The 17,572-nt window shown below is 53.9% G+C and overlaps 1 protein-coding gene across 2 annotated transcripts in view; it reads left to right on the forward strand.

Annotated features, from left to right (window-relative positions):
* MECP2 (methyl-CpG binding protein 2) overlaps positions 1-17,391 on the forward strand; it is a 68,150-nt gene extending 50,759 nt beyond the window's left edge. Inside the window, exons 1-3 of one of the 2 annotated variants that reach the window (XM_053891982.1) lie at positions 6,021-6,078; positions 7,245-7,299; positions 7,409-17,391. In XM_053891982.1, the coding sequence (XP_053747957.1) occupies positions 7,537-8,328 (792 nt within the window). In that variant the 5' untranslated portion in view covers positions 6,021-6,078; positions 7,245-7,299; positions 7,409-7,536 and the 3' untranslated portion in view covers positions 8,329-17,391. Of the gene's footprint in view, positions 1-5,727; positions 6,079-7,244 lie in introns of those variants that run through there. The other variant, XM_019437694.2, reaches the window with a different exon arrangement.
* The last annotated feature ends 181 nt before the right edge of the window (positions 17,392-17,572 follow it).

Below are 17,572 nucleotides of genomic sequence, written 5' to 3' on the forward strand. Positions count from 1 at the left end.
TGGAATGCCCCCCCTCTCTTTGGACTCTTCCAGTTGTTTCCTTATGACCTTAGTTACCTCTTCTTGCAGGATGGGACAGTGTTGATGGTCCTCCTGCATGGCACTTCTGCCATGGTCAGTGGTGCTCAGTTTGATCACCTGTTAAGGGGGGCGCCTGCCAGATTTCGCCGTACAACAGGATCCCCTACCTTCCTTCCCTTACTCTTTAAACCGTGTATCCCTTGCTTTTTCACCAGCTTGCAAGTGCAGGTAAAACTTTTTAAAGTGTCTTCTCCAGTGTCTTCTGGAAGACGTTCGGTCTAGCATTTTATGTAGTTTGCACAGGAGGAGCGTCTACAGACCTGATGCTGATCCTTGGAAGCCTAGATAGAGCCCATCCTCCCAGTGTAGCCATCCTCCATACTGCTGCCCCCGTGACCCCACCCTCCCTGTCACCATAGACTGTCACTGCCTGTGCTCCCAGGCCCTCACTGTGACCGCCCCAGCCTCATCCCCTGCCAGCCCTAACCCGCCAGCGCTCAGCAGGCCACAGTAGCACCCAAACTCATCATTTATTCGCTTACTCAGAGCGTGCCTGCTTGGGTGTTAAGCTAGCCCGTGCTCGTCAAAGCTGTTAGTCAAAGGGATACGGCCATCAAAAGAAGCATAGGCAGTACAGCGTCTGGGTTGTGATGGCCACTTGGCACTCCTGTGCCTGGCCCTGTGCATCAAGTGGAGAGATGACGGTTAAGAAGGCACATGCCGTCTAGGGGGCATTGACCCACATAGTGGTGTATTCCAAGTACACTGGGGTGCGTAGGGCGTTCTTGCTCATGGGATTGGGGGGTGGGGCAGGAGCAGGGAAGGCTTCTCAGAAGTGCCATCTTAACTGAACCCAGAAGAAGAGAGAGGGGCCAGTCCAGAGACATTGCTTACACAGGATAGGCGTCGTTAGTCGCTCCTCCTCCTAGGGATGGGGCTGTTGATATCGCTGGCCTGTCCTGAGCCCTTCTTGCCAGCCGGTGGAGCTCCATCAGCCCCGAAACCCAGCTCAGGCCTTCCTCCTCCGGGGAATCCCCATCTCTGGGCTTCCCCTGTGCCTGGAGCAGGGAAGGCTGCCACTGTTTTTTTGTTACTTCGTTGTCCCCCTGACTAAACTGAGGGCTCTTGAAGACCAAAGAATGATGTTAATTCTGCTCTGACGTCCCAGCCCCTGGCAGAGTCGGGCTCAAGGCAAGGGTGGTTGATGAACACATCGACTCAACTGTGACCTCAGATGAGTTGTCTTGTGTGGTTGGACTTCCTTTGCATCTGTAACACTGAAGAGTTGGGTGGGTGGCTTTTCTGAGGGTACTCTCAACTCCAGAATATATGAACTTGGGAACTAGGTGCTCACTCCGTTCTCATCTCAAGATTGTGTGTGTGCATGCATATATAAGTGGTCTGATTCAAGGGATGATAAAGAGGGCTGTTTGGTGTCTGAAAAAGTATGTGTTTCAGCAAACTCCATAAACCCCTGGTGGGGAGGCCTTAGGGAGTTGGGGCACCCTAGGATTGAGCAGGTGGATTACCTGTTTTGCATTTTTACCTCCAGTCCACGCCCAGTGGAATGGCCTCCAGGCTTCTTTGTGGGCTTTTGTCATTTGTTTTTGTAGAGAAGTAGCAGTCAAAATAAAGTAGCCAACACCTGTGTGCACCTCAGTGCACAGAATTGAAAATCACCATATTGTCATAGCTGCCTCACAGAATTTTAACTTAAAAGGACTAAAATATGGGCACCTGGGTGGCTCATTCGATTAAGTGTCCGAGTTCGGCTCAGGTCATGATCTCACGGTTTGTGAGTTCGAGCCCTGCTTCGGGTTCTCTGCTGCCAGCACAGATCCTGCTTCAGATCCTGTGTCTCCCTCACTCTCTGCCCCTCCCCTGCTTGCAGGCACACACGCACTCGCTCTCTCACTCACTCTCTCAAAAATAAACATTTTTTAAAAATAAAAGAACCAAAATATCACAGAGTTAAAGGCCCTTTTATTCCTCATCTTTGGTGCTATTAAAAGTTCGTTTATGGGGCACCTCGGTGGCTCAGTCAGTTAAGCGTCCAACTCTTGATCTCAACTCAGGTCTTGATCTCAGGGTCATGAGTTCAAGCCCTGCATTGGTGTCCACGCTGGGCGTGAAACCTACTTTTAAAAAAAAGTTTGTTTATTATGCACTTAGATAGGGTTTAAAGGTAAATTTTATGTTATAACTGTTTTATCACAATAAAAAGCTTTTTTAAAAAACCCGAACAGTTCACTTGGGCCCAAGTCAGAGTCTGGGCACAGCTGGGTCTCCCCTCTGTGACTAGTATCAAAGAGCTACGTTCTCCTCTCCTTGAACCTCTGTCAAGGTGGCTATAACCAGCCCCTGTTCCGGGCCCAGGATTCCCTGTCCTCAGTCAGTGGCACCACCATCCTCCTAGGCATTGGCCATGGTCCTCAGTTCATCCCCTCCCCTCACCCACACCAGCCTGCCTATCAGCTCTGTCACTCCACCCCTCATCACATCCCAGACTGTCCGCTGTCCGCACCCTGGGCCACAAGGAGACCACTGCAAGAGCAGGCTTCTCAGGGCGCCTGGGGGGCTCAGTTGGTTGAGCGGCCAACTTCGGCTCAGGTCATGATCACGTAGTTCATGTCGGGCTCTGCTGACAGCTCAGAGCCTAGAATGTGCTTCGGATTCTGCATCTCCCTCTCTCTGCCCCTCCCCTGCTCGCGCTCTGTCTCTCAAAAATATATAAACATTTAAAAAGACAGGCTTCTCACGGGTCCTCCCTGCTTTCCTCTGTGGCCTCCCCACAGTCTGCTCTGATCCAAAAGTAGAGTGATCCTTTGAAGATAAGAGCCCTCGTCCCACCCCCCACCCAAGGCGCCCCAGTAGCAACCTGACAAAGCCCTCCACATCTCTCTTGAGGCCTCTCTGCTGCCCAGAACCTTCTGGCACATAGCCATATGGCTTGCCCCCTTGCCTCCTGTAGGCTTTTCTCTCTTTTGTCCCTCATTGTGTTCCAGTCAGTGTGTCCTTTTGGATACTCCCCTTGCCACGGTGTCATCTAGTGCAAGGAGCCCTTCCAGCCAGCCCCTGTGTCCTTTGACTTTCCCTTTCTCCTTCTAAGCACTCCCCTGCCTTTCCATCCCCACAGGCCACCTCAGAACCACAACCACCCGCTTCTCCCAGGGGCTGGCCTGGTTCCCTCCATGGACACGGGGTGCATTCCCTGCCCCTGACGTGTCATACTGGGTCTTAGATATATCCCACCAAGGATGTGCAGAGCACTGTGGTCAGAGATATTTGAAATAAATCTTTTCTCTGCGGTATGTTGTCAGTTTGATACACAGTTCAATTCATTTGTTTGTGTTTGTATTCAATATAGTATGGTTTTGTCACCTCTTATCTTCATTTTCATTTTGGTTATGATGTAAGCTCGTATGTGATTCCAAGACACCTTGTGCCTGTACCTTCCCTCATTTGCACCCACCCAGGACTAGGAAGCGCTTCTTACCTCGTTGATCACGCGAAAGGCGAAAGGCGGCCTATGATCCATCGATCTGTAGGCGATCTGCAGGGGCTCCACCCTCTCCAGCTGCATGGCTCTCCACGCTGTGGCCATGGTGTTGCCCATTCCTCACATCCTTGCTGGCAGCTGTCTTGAGTTGTCTGCAGTATCGGGCCACGAAAAATAATGCCGTTACAAATAACCTCCTACACCTATTGTGTTTTGCATTTCTGGGAGTGTCTCTTGAGGATAGAGTTCTAGAAGGGATTGCCATTGATGGCATCGGCACCCTTGATTGTATCTAAGAGGAGTTCCTGGGACGTGTGGTTTGTACTTGACCTTACAGTGGTTAAACTATTTGGGGAATATAAGTGAGCATTCTGAAGAAGCCAGACCTTTCCCACGGGTGCAGTGTTGTTCTCTGACTCCAGGACTGTCCAGTTTCCAGGGAGCAGCCCTGGCCTTCAGCAAGCAGCGCCCCTGTAGACTGTGTGAAAGTGACTGTTCCAGTCCATCCACCACTCTGATGCTGACAAGCTCCCTTTCTCCCCTCTGTGATGGTGGGTTGCAGGCCACGCCCAGCTTCCCAGGATCCTTCTTCATTTCCTACTGGGAAGCTAAGACTGTGAAAATGGAAAACTAAGCTCTGGGAAAACTAAGCTCTGTGCTGTAACAGGCTAGGGACCCTCACTTTTCAGTAAGAAAAAGTCTCCTACGGGCCTTGGACTGAATCAGGGTGACCGTGAGAGCCAGGCTCAGAGCCCTGAACTGCTTGCTAGAGGAGGACCCAGGATGCGGAGAATCTCAGGGGTGAGCCTGTCTCCCTACCCCTGACTTGAGCTGTTCAAAAAAGGCATGTCCTAATGGTGCCAAGTCCTGATACTAACGTGCCTTTGGCAACTTACCCACATCATTTGAATCGGGTTTGCATTGCACACCACAGTGCCTTCATTGGAGTCTCCCCAGTGTGAACAAGGGGGAAGTTGCTTGGGGCAGACCGGCCGTGAGGCAGTGACCAATGCTGACACAAGCCAAATGGGACCGGACAGCTCTAGGGCTAAGATACTGAGGACAGGAATAGTCTGATTCTTTTCTAGAATGAATTGCTGAGAGACCAGCAGACAGCCGATCCCGAGCCCACAATTCCTCCCAAGCCTCCCCGGCCCCGGGTCATGTTCCAGCCCTCTAAGCCCTGCCTGAGAACATCGTGGCCAGGCTCTGATTCCAGGGCCCAGGGCCTCGTGGTGATCATTTCTGACATACCCAAGGAAGGGACCCTGCCAGGTGGATCCGAAGTATGGGGAAGGAGCTCTGCCAGTTGAGGAGGAGCGGGGAGGGTGCTCCTCTGTGCCTTGGTCTTTGCCTCTCCGTTCCGGTGGTCGTTGGGTGGTCATTGGTCGAGGCCAAGGCGGTCCTGTGTTAGAAGGGAATGTCAACCGTTTCCGATTGCCCGAGTTGGCCAGTCTTTAGATAGTGCCTCTGGGATGTTGGTACCTATTGTCGAGATGAGGAAACTGAGGTATGGGATGTTGGGGTCACTTGCTCAGGTCCATGTTTAGAAATTGCCAAGTCAGGATTTGAGCTCAGCTTGGCTGGCTCCAAACCTGCGTGTTCTTACCACAGCACTGTGCTGTGTGCCACCTCCCCGGGGGGTAGCGCTAGGCTGTGTCACCATCAGCGAGTCGTCCTGTGCCCCACAACTGCTTTTGGTCAAGCACGCATGGGAGAAAATCTAAAATACAGAGGCCATAGTAACACCCAAGCCAGGCCTTCATGAAGAGTAGCCCTGCCCACGTTTTGGGTGGGCAGCTCCCTCTCCGGCAGCCAAGGGCCTCTTGTTAGCCAGCAAGCCCAGAGGCCCCTGGGCACGGCTTGTAAATTGGCCTCTTCCAAGGCAGTGTACTAAGAAGGCACATGGTGTTTCTATCCGGAAGAATGCCACCTGTACAAGCTGTTTACTGTCCTGCATGCTAGGGGTGGGCGTAGGGCAGAAGGCCTCACAGTGGTCACAGCAGGGGGGCAAAGCCCAAAGCCCCCAAAGACCTCCTGAAGGGAAAAGGCGTCAAGATCCGATGAGCTTTGGCTGGCGGGGGGCGGCGGCCCTGTCTCTCAGAGCCCCGCCCGCGCCGGCGTGCTCCAGGCCTGCCGATGCTGACGTTTTCTACAGACTGCTGTTGTGTTCCCTGTGATGCTTACATACTTATTTAACACTTCAGGGAAGAAAAGTCAGAAGACCAGGATCTCCAGGGCCTCAAGGACAAACCTCTGAAGTTCAAAAAGGTGAAGAAGGATAAGAAAGAAGACAAAGAGGGCAAGCATGAGCCCCTGCAGCCACCCGCCCACCACTCTGCTGAACCAGCAGAGGCAGGCAAAGCGGAGACCTCAGAAGGGTCAGGCACAGCCCCAGCCGTCCCGGAAGCTTCTGCCTCCCCTAAACAGCGGCGCTCCATCATTCGTGACCGGGGACCCATGTATGACGATCCCACTCTGCCTGAAGGCTGGACCCGAAAGCTGAAGCAAAGGAAATCTGGCCGCTCCGCTGGGAAGTATGATGTGTATTTGATCAAGTAAGTAAGGGCAACTCGTGTCGTCTGCAGAGCAGGGAAGGCTGGGTAGGCAGGAGGCGGGGGGCAGGTGCTAAGAAACTAATGGGGATCCCTTAAGAACGGCAGCTCTTCGTTGCTTGTCGATCAGGAAAATGTGTGTGCATCAACCTATCTTGGGTCCGGGGGTGGGGGACTTCCCTAATGAACACCACTTGCGGGCCCAACCAGGTAGGTTTGGAATGACCGTGTGCAGAGATCACTGCCCTGAGTGAGGCATGCACAGGGTAGCAGGGCTTTACCCCACCAGCCCTTGGGTCTTGTCTGAAGATGGCATAGCAGTAGGGCCTGCCCAGGGCCACAGCGAGGGTTGGAGTTGACGGGGCTCGGTCCACTCTGTGGATCACGTTGGGAAAGGTGAGCTCTCTGACAGGGCCTCCGGGGAGAGACACAAGTGAGCACCATGTGCCTTTCCAGCTGTCCTTTGTGCATTTGTCCAGCTTCGGGCTGGTCGTTGGGCATTTTCTATTGAAACAGAGTAACTTCCAAGCCAGAGCTTCAGAGGAAGACTGAATGAGTAGTGCATTTCAGTTCTGGCCCTTAGACGATCCAGAAAAGGTTAACAGACTTTGAAGGACATTTGCAGACAACCTCGTTTGATTCCAACAACTCTGAGAAGGGTGAGCAAAGCATTATCCTATTGACAGATGAGGAAACTGATCCCAGAGAGGCTAAGCGGCATGTCCAGGTTCAGACAGAGGAGTGCTCTACTTACTGCCTGGACCCAGGCACCAGCCAGCAGGGTAGGCCCCAGCCTGGTGGCTCAAGAGGGTCCCTAGGCCTGGCCCCTTTGGGGGGCGGCCAGAGGAGGGGCCTTGGTGGCAGACGGATCCTCAGGGGCATCCAGGCAAGAGCCAGAGAGCAGCCAGCACCGAGCTGTTCCGTCATTGGAGCACGCCCTAAAGGGGCCCACCACCACCCAGCGCGACCTGACTGTGGCCGCGCCCCTCTGTTTTAGCCCGTTTGGCTCTTCTCTAATGTGACTGGCCTCTCGCTCAATAGCACCATCAGGCAGGTCGTAGCTGCAGAGCATCCTGTCGGAGAGTTCACCACATTGTGCTCTGCCCCATATCTGACATTCCTGTGGAAGCTTCTAATCGTTCTTTGTGTCTCTCCATTTGTTCCCACAGTCCCCAGGGAAAAGCCTTTCGCTCTAAAGTGGAGTTGATTGCGTACTTCGAAAAGGTAGGCGACACCTCCCTGGACCCTAATGATTTTGACTTCACGGTAACTGGGAGAGGGAGCCCCTCCCGGCGAGAGCAGAAACCACCTAAGAAGCCCAAATCTCCCAAAGCTCCAGGAACTGGCAGAGGTCGGGGACGCCCCAAAGGGAGCGGCACTGCGAGACCCAAGGCAGCAGCATCAGAGGGTGTGCAGGTGAAAAGGGTCCTGGAGAAAAGTCCCGGGAAGCTTCTGGTCAAGATGCCTTTTCAAGCTTCGCCGGGGAGCAAGGCCGAAGGGGGTGGGGCCACCACGTCAGCCCAGGTCATGGTTATCAAACGCCCCGGCAGGAAGCGAAAAGCCGAGGCCGACCCCCAGGCCATCCCCAAGAAGCGGGGCCGAAAGCCAGGTAGTGTGGTGGCGGCCGCCGCCGCGGAGGCCAAAAAGAAAGCAGTGAAGGAGTCTTCTATCCGGTCCGTGCAGGAGACCGTGCTCCCCATCAAGAAGCGCAAGACCCGGGAGACCGTCAGCATCGAGGTGAAGGAGGTGGTGAAGCCCCTGCTGGTGTCCACCCTCGGCGAGAAGAGCGGAAAGGGACTGAAGACCTGCAAAAGCCCCGGGCGGAAAAGCAAGGAGAGCAGCCCCAAGGGGCGCGGTGGCAGCGCCTCCTCACCCCCCAAGAAGGAGCACCACCACCACCACCACCACTCGGAGCCCCCGAAGGCGCCTGCGCCGCTGCTTCCGCCCCCGCCCCCGCCCCCACCCGAGCCCCAGAGCTCCGAGGACCCCGCCAGCCCCCCTGAGCCCCAGGACTTGAGCAGCGGCGTCTGCAAAGAGGAGAAGATGCCGAGAGGAGGCTCGCTGGAGAGCGACGGCTGCCCCAAGGAGCCAGCTAAGACTCAGCCCGCGGTCGCGACCGCTGCCACGGCTGCAGAAAAGTACAAACACCGAGGGGAGGGAGAGCGCAAAGACATTGTCTCGTCCTCCATGCCGAGGCCAAACAGAGAGGAGCCTGTGGACAGCCGGACGCCCGTGACCGAGAGAGTTAGCTGACTTTACACAGAGCGGATTGCAAAGCAAACCAACAAGAATAAAGGCAGCTGTTGTCTCTTCTCCTTATGGGTAGGGCTCTGACAAAGCTTCCCGATTAACTGAAATAAAAAATATTTTTTTTTCTTTCAGTAAACTTAGAGTTTCGTGGCTTCAGGGTGGGAGTAGTTGGAGCATTGGGATGTTTTTCTTACCGACAAGCACAGTCAGGTTGAAGACCTAACCAGGGCCAGAAGTAGCTTTGCACTTTTCTAAACTAGGCTCCTTCAACAAGGCTTGCTGCAGATACTACTGACCAGACAAGCTGTTGACCAGGCTTCTTAGGGTGTGCCTGCACCTCCCCTCCCACCCGGACCTCCCCCCTGTGTGGTCATTAGGGACAGAGAGTGCTTGAGAGGACACGCCCGTTTTTCGGTGCCGGTGCCGTTGGTGCCCCAGTCTGCCCTCTCCTCTCCCCCTCCCCTGCCCCACCCCTATACCCCAGTTCCCCACCCACATTGGGACAAGGAGGTGTGAGGCAGGAGAGACAGTTGGATTCTTTAGAGAAAAAGACAGAGATGGCCAGTGGCTACAGCCTGTGTGATCTCACCCATGGTGGCACAAATCTGGCCCCACGCCAGCCCCAATCCAAAACCGACTAGGACATTTCACAGAACAGGGAAGTAAGCACCTGTTCGCTCCAGTTCCGGCATGGCTAGGAGGGAGTCAGTCCTTGAGCTGCTGGGTGTAGATTGGCCTGAGCCGCAGGAGAGAGGACGGCCGGGGGGGCCGTCCTCCAGTGGGTGGCGCTAGACAGAGGCCGTGGAAGCCGCAGGACAGGGCGCGGGCAGGCTGGCCCCGGCTCCTCCGGGTGGCAGAGAGCAGTGGGGCCGATGGAATTCCTAGTCGCTCAGAGCAGTCTGTGACTGGTAGACAGAGGCCTAGTGGACAGGTTGGGGGGCCAGGGGAAAGGAGGGGAAAATGTTCTTCCAAAACTTTCCAATTCTACTCCTTTAGGGACAGCTTAGAACTATTTGCACTATTGAGTCTTCATGTTCCCACTTCAAAACAAACATGCTCTGAGAGCAAACTGGCTTGAACTGGTGACACTTTGTCCCTCAAGCCACCAGACGTGACGGTGTTTAGAACTACCTGGATCTGTATATACCTGCGCTTGTTTTAAAGTGGGCTCAGCACATAGGGTTCCCACGAAGCTCCGAAACTCTAAGTGTTTGCTGCAATTTTATAAGGACTTCCTGATTGGTTTCTTTTCTGTCCTTCCATTTCTGCCTTCTCTCATTCACCCTTTCATTTCTTCCCTCCTTGTTCATCCCTTCTGCGCCAGGTACCCACAGTCTCCAACTTTACCTGAGTTGATGCTGGTCAGCTCAGTCCCCCAGATCTCACCCTGCCCTTGGCCTTCCCACTGCCAGCCCCAGCCCCAGCCCCAGCCCCAGCCCCAGCCGCACCCTGTTCTGAGCCCTGAGGAAGCCCTGGGCTCTGCCGAGTCCACCTGGCCCTAGCACCTTGGCTTCTCTGAAGGGCAAGAGAGCAGCACGATCTTGCTCTCGTAGGGAGCTCCCTTCCCTGGTCAGACCCTGCATTCTGGGCCTTCTGAACCTTCTACTTGAGAGAAACAGGCAGGAGAAGTTGGGCGGATTTGGATTTGGGAGCTGAGGGTAGCACAGAGGCCCCCTTGGCCTGCCGGAGTCATTGAGTAACCCAGCCCTGACCTTGGCCTCCTCCAGGCCCGGCTAGCACAGTGCAGTGCAACAAGGCAGCAGGTGGGAAGGAATGTAGGTGCCCCAGATCTGGGCTGGGACCAGCGCCTAGCCCCCTGGCCCCTCCGCTCCTCCTCTGAGTTAACCACGAGTTCTCTTCTGATGGAAAATGTGTGGCTTTTGCTTGCCGGAGACTGGGTGGGGCCAGCCCACCCCAGGTTTCCACCTCTCTGCCAGGGCTGTGGTGTGGGGGCTCAGAGGCTTGGCTTTGCTGTGGGTGTTCCTTGATCAGTCTCCATTTAGGACCCCATCCCCTCATTCTCTGTTCAGGAAGTCCTTATCTAGCTGCATATCTTCATCATATTGGTATATCCTTTTCTGTGTTTACAGAGATGTCTCTTATATCTAAATCTGTCCAACTGAGAAGTACCTTATCAAAGTAGCAAATGAGACAGCAGTCTTATGCTTCCAGAAACACCCACAAGCACGTCCCATGCGAGCTGCTGCCATGAACTGTCAAGTGCGTGTTGTCTCGTGTATTTCAGTTATTGTCCCCTGGCTTCCTTACTGCGGTGTAACCATGAAGGAGTGAAACATCCTAAAAACCGTCTAGCACTTCCTTGCCAGTCCTTAGTGATCAGGAACCATAGTTGACAGTTCCAATCAGTAGCTTAAGAAAAAATCGCGTTTGTCTCTTCCGGAATGGTTAGAAGCAAGGGAGTTTGCCCCCATTCTGTTTGCAGAATCATAGTTGGCCTTCGTAGTGTTTCTGTACCCATTCCCCTATGCTGCAAAAGCAGGTCCCACAACCAGACCCGCTCTGCTGTCGACCCTCTGGGCTTCACTTCTGACTCCTCCCCAGGAAGGGAAGGGGGGGGTGGTTGGAGGAGGAGGCGAGTCCTTCAGGACCCCTCTTCCTTCAAGGACAAAAGGCTCCTGACCCCGAAGTAGCCTCGCACTCCCGGCACCCACAAAGGATGCCTATCCACGCGAGTACAGCGTCCGGCCAGTTTGTCGTGGAGACGCCGTCCGTTCTGGTCGGTTGGGTTTTTATGCATTACACTTAGTCCAGTGGAATGTGACTCCTGGAACCAGTGTCAAGACAAGAGCTGGCCTCCCCATCAGCTCAGTACCATCTGGTCCTGGGAAGACGAGCGTGGGGCCCACCATGCCCCCCCCCCCCTTTCACCCAGGACCGTTCAGGGGCTGCCTGGGCGTTGGTGGTTGAGGGCACAGCATTTCAAGTGTCATTTTCCTTCTACCCGGCCTGACCTGCAGCCCCTCACTCCCCGGCTGCTTCTCCTTACAGTTCCAAAGCCGCAGGCAGCGCCTGGGGCTCTGTAGGGTTTTCTCTCCTTCTCCCCTTTCCTCCACATTCCCTCTTCTGCACCTAATAAAGGCACCACGAGTAAGTCACCATTAAGCAGGTCGCCGTGGTGGTTTGTTGCCCTGGCAGGCAGGGGCCCTGCAGCTCCCGTGCCACCCCTGTCCTGGGTCAGGTTGATAGGAGGTTGGAGGGAAAGCCAGGCCACGGGATTCTCACCAGCTGTGTCCAGCCCAGTTTGGGGGTGTGACCTCAATTTTGTGTGTACTCGGCCACCCCGAAGATTGGGGGCATCTTTTAGGGACTGTGTGAAGAGTACAGAAATTAACCAACAGCTTTTAGATACCTGTCTGTGGGGCTAGGTCACAGAGTCCCTTTCAGTCACCCCAGCCCTCGTTCTAGCTGTTAGTTACTACCTCCTCTCCCAACAGAATGCCATAGGCCCTCGAGCTCCTCCCACAATGCCTAGCCCAGCTCTGCCCTGCCCACTGGTGGGCCTGCCCTAACCAGTGGAATTGCTGGCCTTGACACTGTAGTGAAGCAGGGCACTGAGCCACAGCCAGGCTCTAAGACAGCTCCCTTCTGCCGCTGCTGTATTCCCACATCAGAAGGCACAGGAGACACCTAGAAATGCCCCGTTCCCCAAGTCCGTCAGTGCCAAACTACCCAAGGACCTCAGCCCCTCAACTTCCTGGAGGGTACAAGCCGTGGTGGTGGCCCGGGGACCCTGGCCACAGCCGGCACCTGGCTTCTACTCCTGAGACCCCGTGCAGGTGTGGGCAACAGTCCGTTCAAGGGCACCGTTCCTGGCTCGAGGCCACCAGTGGTGGCACTAGGCCCCGGAGGAGCCCCAACTTGTCACCTGCTCCTCTGCCCAGCTTTTCACTGCTGTGACAAGGGTGTGAAAGAGGGTACTAGTCCGAAACAAACTGCCATGTTTAGAGGGAAAAGGGTTTCTCTAGCTGACAGGACCTCTGCATTTAAGTAACTTTTAATAAAGCAGCCGAAGCGCAGGAAGGAGCAAAAGGTATGAACTGAATTCACCAGGTGGGGCCGACTGGATCTTGCAGGGCCCAGGTAGAGCCCGGCAGCCAAACTCCGTATCCCCTTTCCAGAGCATTCCCACCCGGCTCTCGGGGCTGATGGAGCCAGGGAAGGTCACAGGTGCCGGTTCTTGGAGAAGCCTTTTGCGCACCCTTTCCTAGCCAGTGTCCCCCCGAATCGTTTCCTGATCGGAGTTTCACACACAGATTCTAGGACTGATGGGCCAGACCTCAGGAAGCGAGCTATGTCTAGAGCCCTGCGGGCCTTTGCCTAGCCAGTTCCAGGAGTCCCGGCTCGTGGGGGTGGGGGTGGGGGCAAGCATGGCAGCGTCGCCCCGCCTGTGGTAGAAGCCCTGCTCCTGTGCCCCTGCGGCCCCACCGTGTCGCGTTCCTGATCTTACTCTGTTCTCTGTAAGGGCCCCCCCTTTGCTCTCTTCATCAGTAAACTCGTCCACTCTGGAGGGGTTTGTTGAGTCTCCATTTTTGCGTCTTTCTCTTTCAGCTACTGTTATCGATCTTTAGAAAAGGCATAGTCTAATTGTTATCAATCGCTAGGATACTGCCTCCCCCAGGGTCTGAAGTTACATATTAAATGGTAAAAAAAAAAAAAAAAAAAAAAAAAAAGTGAACACTGAAACCTGTTCTTGACAATTCAGAAGGAAAACCTAGAAAACATTTGGCAGAAAACCACATTTCAATGTTGCTGAATGAATAAGACCAAGCTTTTGCAGAAATGCTGATCTAAAACAACTTGGAGCTTGGCCTGACATGTGGTGAGTGCTGCAGGAAAAGGGGAATCCAGCCTGAAGCTGCTGGGTCTGAGGCTCGGGGCCATCCTGTCCTGTGGGGCCGCCCGCCTGGTCCCAGACCTGTAGGAGCCCAGCGCTTGGTGTGGGAAGCAGAGTTTCACCAGTGACTCCAGAGGCCTGCAACGTCCTCACCACCGAGCACCACCTGTTCTTTGCTCCTTTCTCATCTCGACAGGGCCCTCCCCAAGTGCTGGTTTTTCAGTAAAAAGGGAGTTCTAGGGTCCTAGGGCCCAGGCAACTAGGAAGGTGAGGGTGAGGTGTCCCTTTCAGCCTTGGCCTGTGCCCTGAGGACATTCCCCCCGCTCTGCTCTCCCTGGGGCCCAGGGCCTAGGTGAAGCGGTGCTCCCTTCTGCGCTCGGAGGGGAAGACAGTGGCCTGAGCACCCACTGTGGTGCGTGTCCCCCTCGCCCCTCACCAGCGAGAGCCCCTGGGCCGGAGGGACGGCAGGCGTAAGAACAGGTGCCGGGCGGAACCGAGACCCTCCGGAAGGGAAGTCCGGCCTTGGAGTTTGAGAGCATCCGGGAAACCTGCAAATTGCCTTTGCTCCCCAGCCCCCTTCCGGCTCCCCTTTTCTCAGGTCCTCGGCAGCAAGAGACAATGAGATGAAAAGGCCAAGAGGTTTGGCTCCTGCCCACTGGTAGTCCCTCTCCCTCAGTGTTTGTGTGTCCAGTGACAGAGCTGTTCCTCCTGGTGACCCTGATTATATCCAGTACCTTATAGACTATACGCATAGGCCTGCTTGGTCTCTATCCTGGGCTTTTGTTTTGCTTTTTAGCTTCGCTTTTAGTTTTTCTGTCCCTTTTATTTAAAATGCACCAACTAGACACACAGAGCAGTTGAATTTTTATATATATATCTGTATATTGCACAATTATAAACTCATTTTGCTTGTGGCTCCACACACACACACAAAAAGACCTGTTAAAATTATACCTGTTGCTTAATTACAATATTTCTGATAACCATAGCATAGGACAAGGGAAAATAAAAAACAAAAAAAAAACAAAAAAAAACAACAAAAAAAAAAACAAAAAACTACAAATCTGTCTGCTGGTCACTTCTTCTGTCCAAGCAGATCCGTGGTCTTTCCTCGCTTCTTTTAAGGGCTTCCCTGTGCCAAGCTAAGGAGGCTCCAGGCAGCGTCCGGGTTTTGCACTGTTTCTCCCATGCTCGTGAGAGAAGTCCCAGGATGCTGGTGCGAGTCAGTTCACCTCAGCGGGTGGGCGCGAGAGCGCTTCCTTGCCCCGGCAAAGCCTGGAATGTAGCTGGCACCACCTGGCTCCCTTTGCCGTCTGGGTGGGGCAGCTGGAGTCCACGGGGAGGGGGTGGCCTGACCCCCCGCCCCCGCCCCTCCCGGTGACGCAGTCAGAGTGATGGCGTCTGGAGGGCCGGCTCAACAGGCCTCCCCACCAGTAGGGCTTCCGCTTTGCCGAGACTGGAGGGGAGCTGGGGGGCCTGTCACCTCTCTGAGTGTGTGAGCTGCACCAGGTAGAGCACCAGGGACCCCAGAACCACATACGAGAGTCCACCGGGTCCCCTCTAGGAGGTGGCAAAGACTCCAGAAACATCCCTTTCTCTTCTCCCCCGTCCTACGAGTAACCGCATTTGCTTTTGTAATTCTTAACGAGCAATATCTGCTAGAGTTTAGCCGTAACACTTCTTTTTGATTGTTTTTTTTAAGTAAGTAAAAAACACCAAAAAAAAACAAAAACAAAAACAAAAACAAAAAAACAAAACCCAGAAACTTGTTCTTCCAAAGCAGAGAGCATTATAATCACCAGGGCCAAAAGCTTCCCTCCCTGCATCCGTACTTCTTCTGAGGCCTGAACCAAAAGAGAAACGCTCATAAGCCCTTTGGGTGGCCAGGCTAGCCGTGGGCCCCTCGGAGGCCCCGGGCCGGGGCAGCCTGTGGGCCCAGCGTGGGGCCGGCTCCAGCCTGCGGTCAGTATTAGCGGTGGGTCACAGCGTCCTTCCCACCCAGCCTGGGGTGGGGGCAGACGAGGCGAGGGGGCCGTTGCCGCCGGTGTTTGCCGCTAACAGGTGGGTGTCCACGTGTGTCCACTGAAAGCACGTGCTTTCCGACTGAAATCAGCGCCCGAGTTAGCCTCACGCGGTGACCTCTCGCCCGCCTGGACGGAGCAGGGCCCACCCAGTCGAGTGTTTCTGGGGAGCTGGACGGTGGAGTGCAAAAGGCTTGCAGAACTTGAAGCCTGCTCCTTCCCTTGCTACCGAGGCCTCCTTTTCCGTTTGATTTGTCACTGCTTCAATCAATAACGGCCGCTCCAGAGTCAGTAGTTGATGAATATATGACCAAATATCACCAGGACTGTTACTCAATGTGTGCCGAGCCCTTTCCTCGCGCTGGGCTCCCGTGTACCCGGACACTGTAACGTGTGCTGTGTTTGCTCTCCTCCCCTCCTCCTTCACCCTCCCATTGTTCTGGGGTTTTTCCGTTTGGGTTTGGTTTGGTTTTTCCTTCTCCTTTTGTGTTCCAAACATGAGGTTCTCTCTACTGGTCCTCTTAACTGTGGTGTTGAGGCTTATATTTGTGTAATTTTTGGTGGGTGAAAGGAAATTTGCTAAGTAAATCTCTTCTGTGTTTGAACTGAAGTCTGTATTGTAACCATGTTTAAAGTAATTGTTCCAGAGACAAATGCTTCTAGACACCTTTTCTTTACAAACAAAAGGATTTGGAGGGAGGGGATGGTGACCAAGATGAGGGGGGCTGTCCTTTTTCCCCAGGAGGGGAGTTCCGAAGAGATGACCCCTGCCGAGATCAGCCAGAAGCCACCCAAGGAAGTTAAGCCTAAACCAACGGACCAAATAGCTGATGTGTTGCCATTTTCAAAGAGCAAAACCAGGTTTCGTTCCACCCAGTGGATTCTATTGCCTTTTTTCCCCCTGAGATTATTAGCATCATCATTACTTTCAAGGACAGACGAGGTTGGTGTCCCTTTGAAGGGAGACAGGAGGGGTGTGGGCAGAGCCGACCTCGCATCCGCGGGAGGAGGATAGGGCCATCCCGAGCAGCACAGCTCAGACGAAAGGTGGTCACCTCCCTGGGGACCTCCACTGTGGCCACAGAGTCAAGTGTGTGTTCGCAGGGCAGATGGCCACTCTCCACCCGATGCGGCTCTTCCCGGATGGGCCAGGTGATGGGCATTACCATTCGGGACACCTCCATCACATCCCACCCTGTCCCGAAGTCCACAACACTTCATGCGACCTGTAGATTCTTCACCATCCGGGGTGATCTGATGATGGGGGAGGGGTGCACTCTCTTTGCTGTCATCTGATCCCCAGCAAAATTTGGGCATGACAAATTCGTGCTTCCCTTTCCTTGGCAAAACCAGATCCTTCTGAAAAAAGCCGTTACCCACACCATTGTTCTGGGCTCATGGAACAGGGACAGATGTGTGCTCCCTTAGCACCCAGCCCCCCCCCCCCCCCAAGGCGAGGACAATGCTGACTGTCAAGACTATTTGCACATGGGAAGAACCAAGCAGGGTGGCTGCCCCCTCCCGATTCGCAGTGACACCGGTCGCCCTAGACAGAGGAGCTCCAGCCGGAAACCCGGCCAAGGGTGGGAGAGAGGTGTGTGCGGGCCGGGGAGGAGCCCAGGACAGACTTGGTTAGAGATGTCTCCAAAAGCCCTCCATCGCATTCACCTTTGGTTTTTGTGTTTTGGGACAATTACTTTAGAAAATAAGTAGGTTGTTTTAAAAACAAAAAATATTGATTGCTTTTTTGTAGTGTTCAAAAAAAGGTTCTTTGTGTATAGCCAAATGACTGAAAGCACTGATATATTTAAAAACAAAAGGCAATTTATTAAGGAAATTTGTACCATTTCAGTAAACCTGTCTGAATGTACCTGTATACGTTTCAAAAACACCCCCCCCCACTGAATCCCTGTAACCTATTTATTATATAAAGAGTTTGCCTTATAAATTTACATAAAAATGTCCGTTTGTGTCTTTTGTTGTAAAATCAAGTGATTTTTTCATGAGGTTCTTTTACTATTTGAAAAGATGGGCAGCACGCAGTTTTATTTTATTTTTGTAAGTTTTTTAATACGTGTGAAAGCAAAGAATACTCAGCATGCCTTTCTAAGTGACGCGTTTGCACCTTTTGTTGGGAAGTACTGTATCCTGTGCTGTTAGCATTCTCGATAAATCTCTCTGTGAAAGTGACTCAAGGTCTGGGCTTTCATTATCAGACAGCTCACAGGACAGCATGGTGGTGTCTCCTGATTCCATCTGGCTGCCCCCGAACACGACAGCCAGCCGCTGTCAGGACGGCCTTGGGAGGAAAGAGCAGTCTCCTCCATACACCACCTCCCCCTGGCTTCCGAGGCTACGCCTTCCAGGCACA

The sequence above is a fragment of the Panthera pardus genome, unplaced genomic scaffold (genome assembly GCF_024362965.1).
Source record: "Panthera pardus isolate Hobbes unplaced genomic scaffold, ASM2436296v1 HiC_scaffold_27, whole genome shotgun sequence".
Taxonomy (NCBI): domain Eukaryota; kingdom Metazoa; phylum Chordata; class Mammalia; order Carnivora; family Felidae; genus Panthera; species Panthera pardus.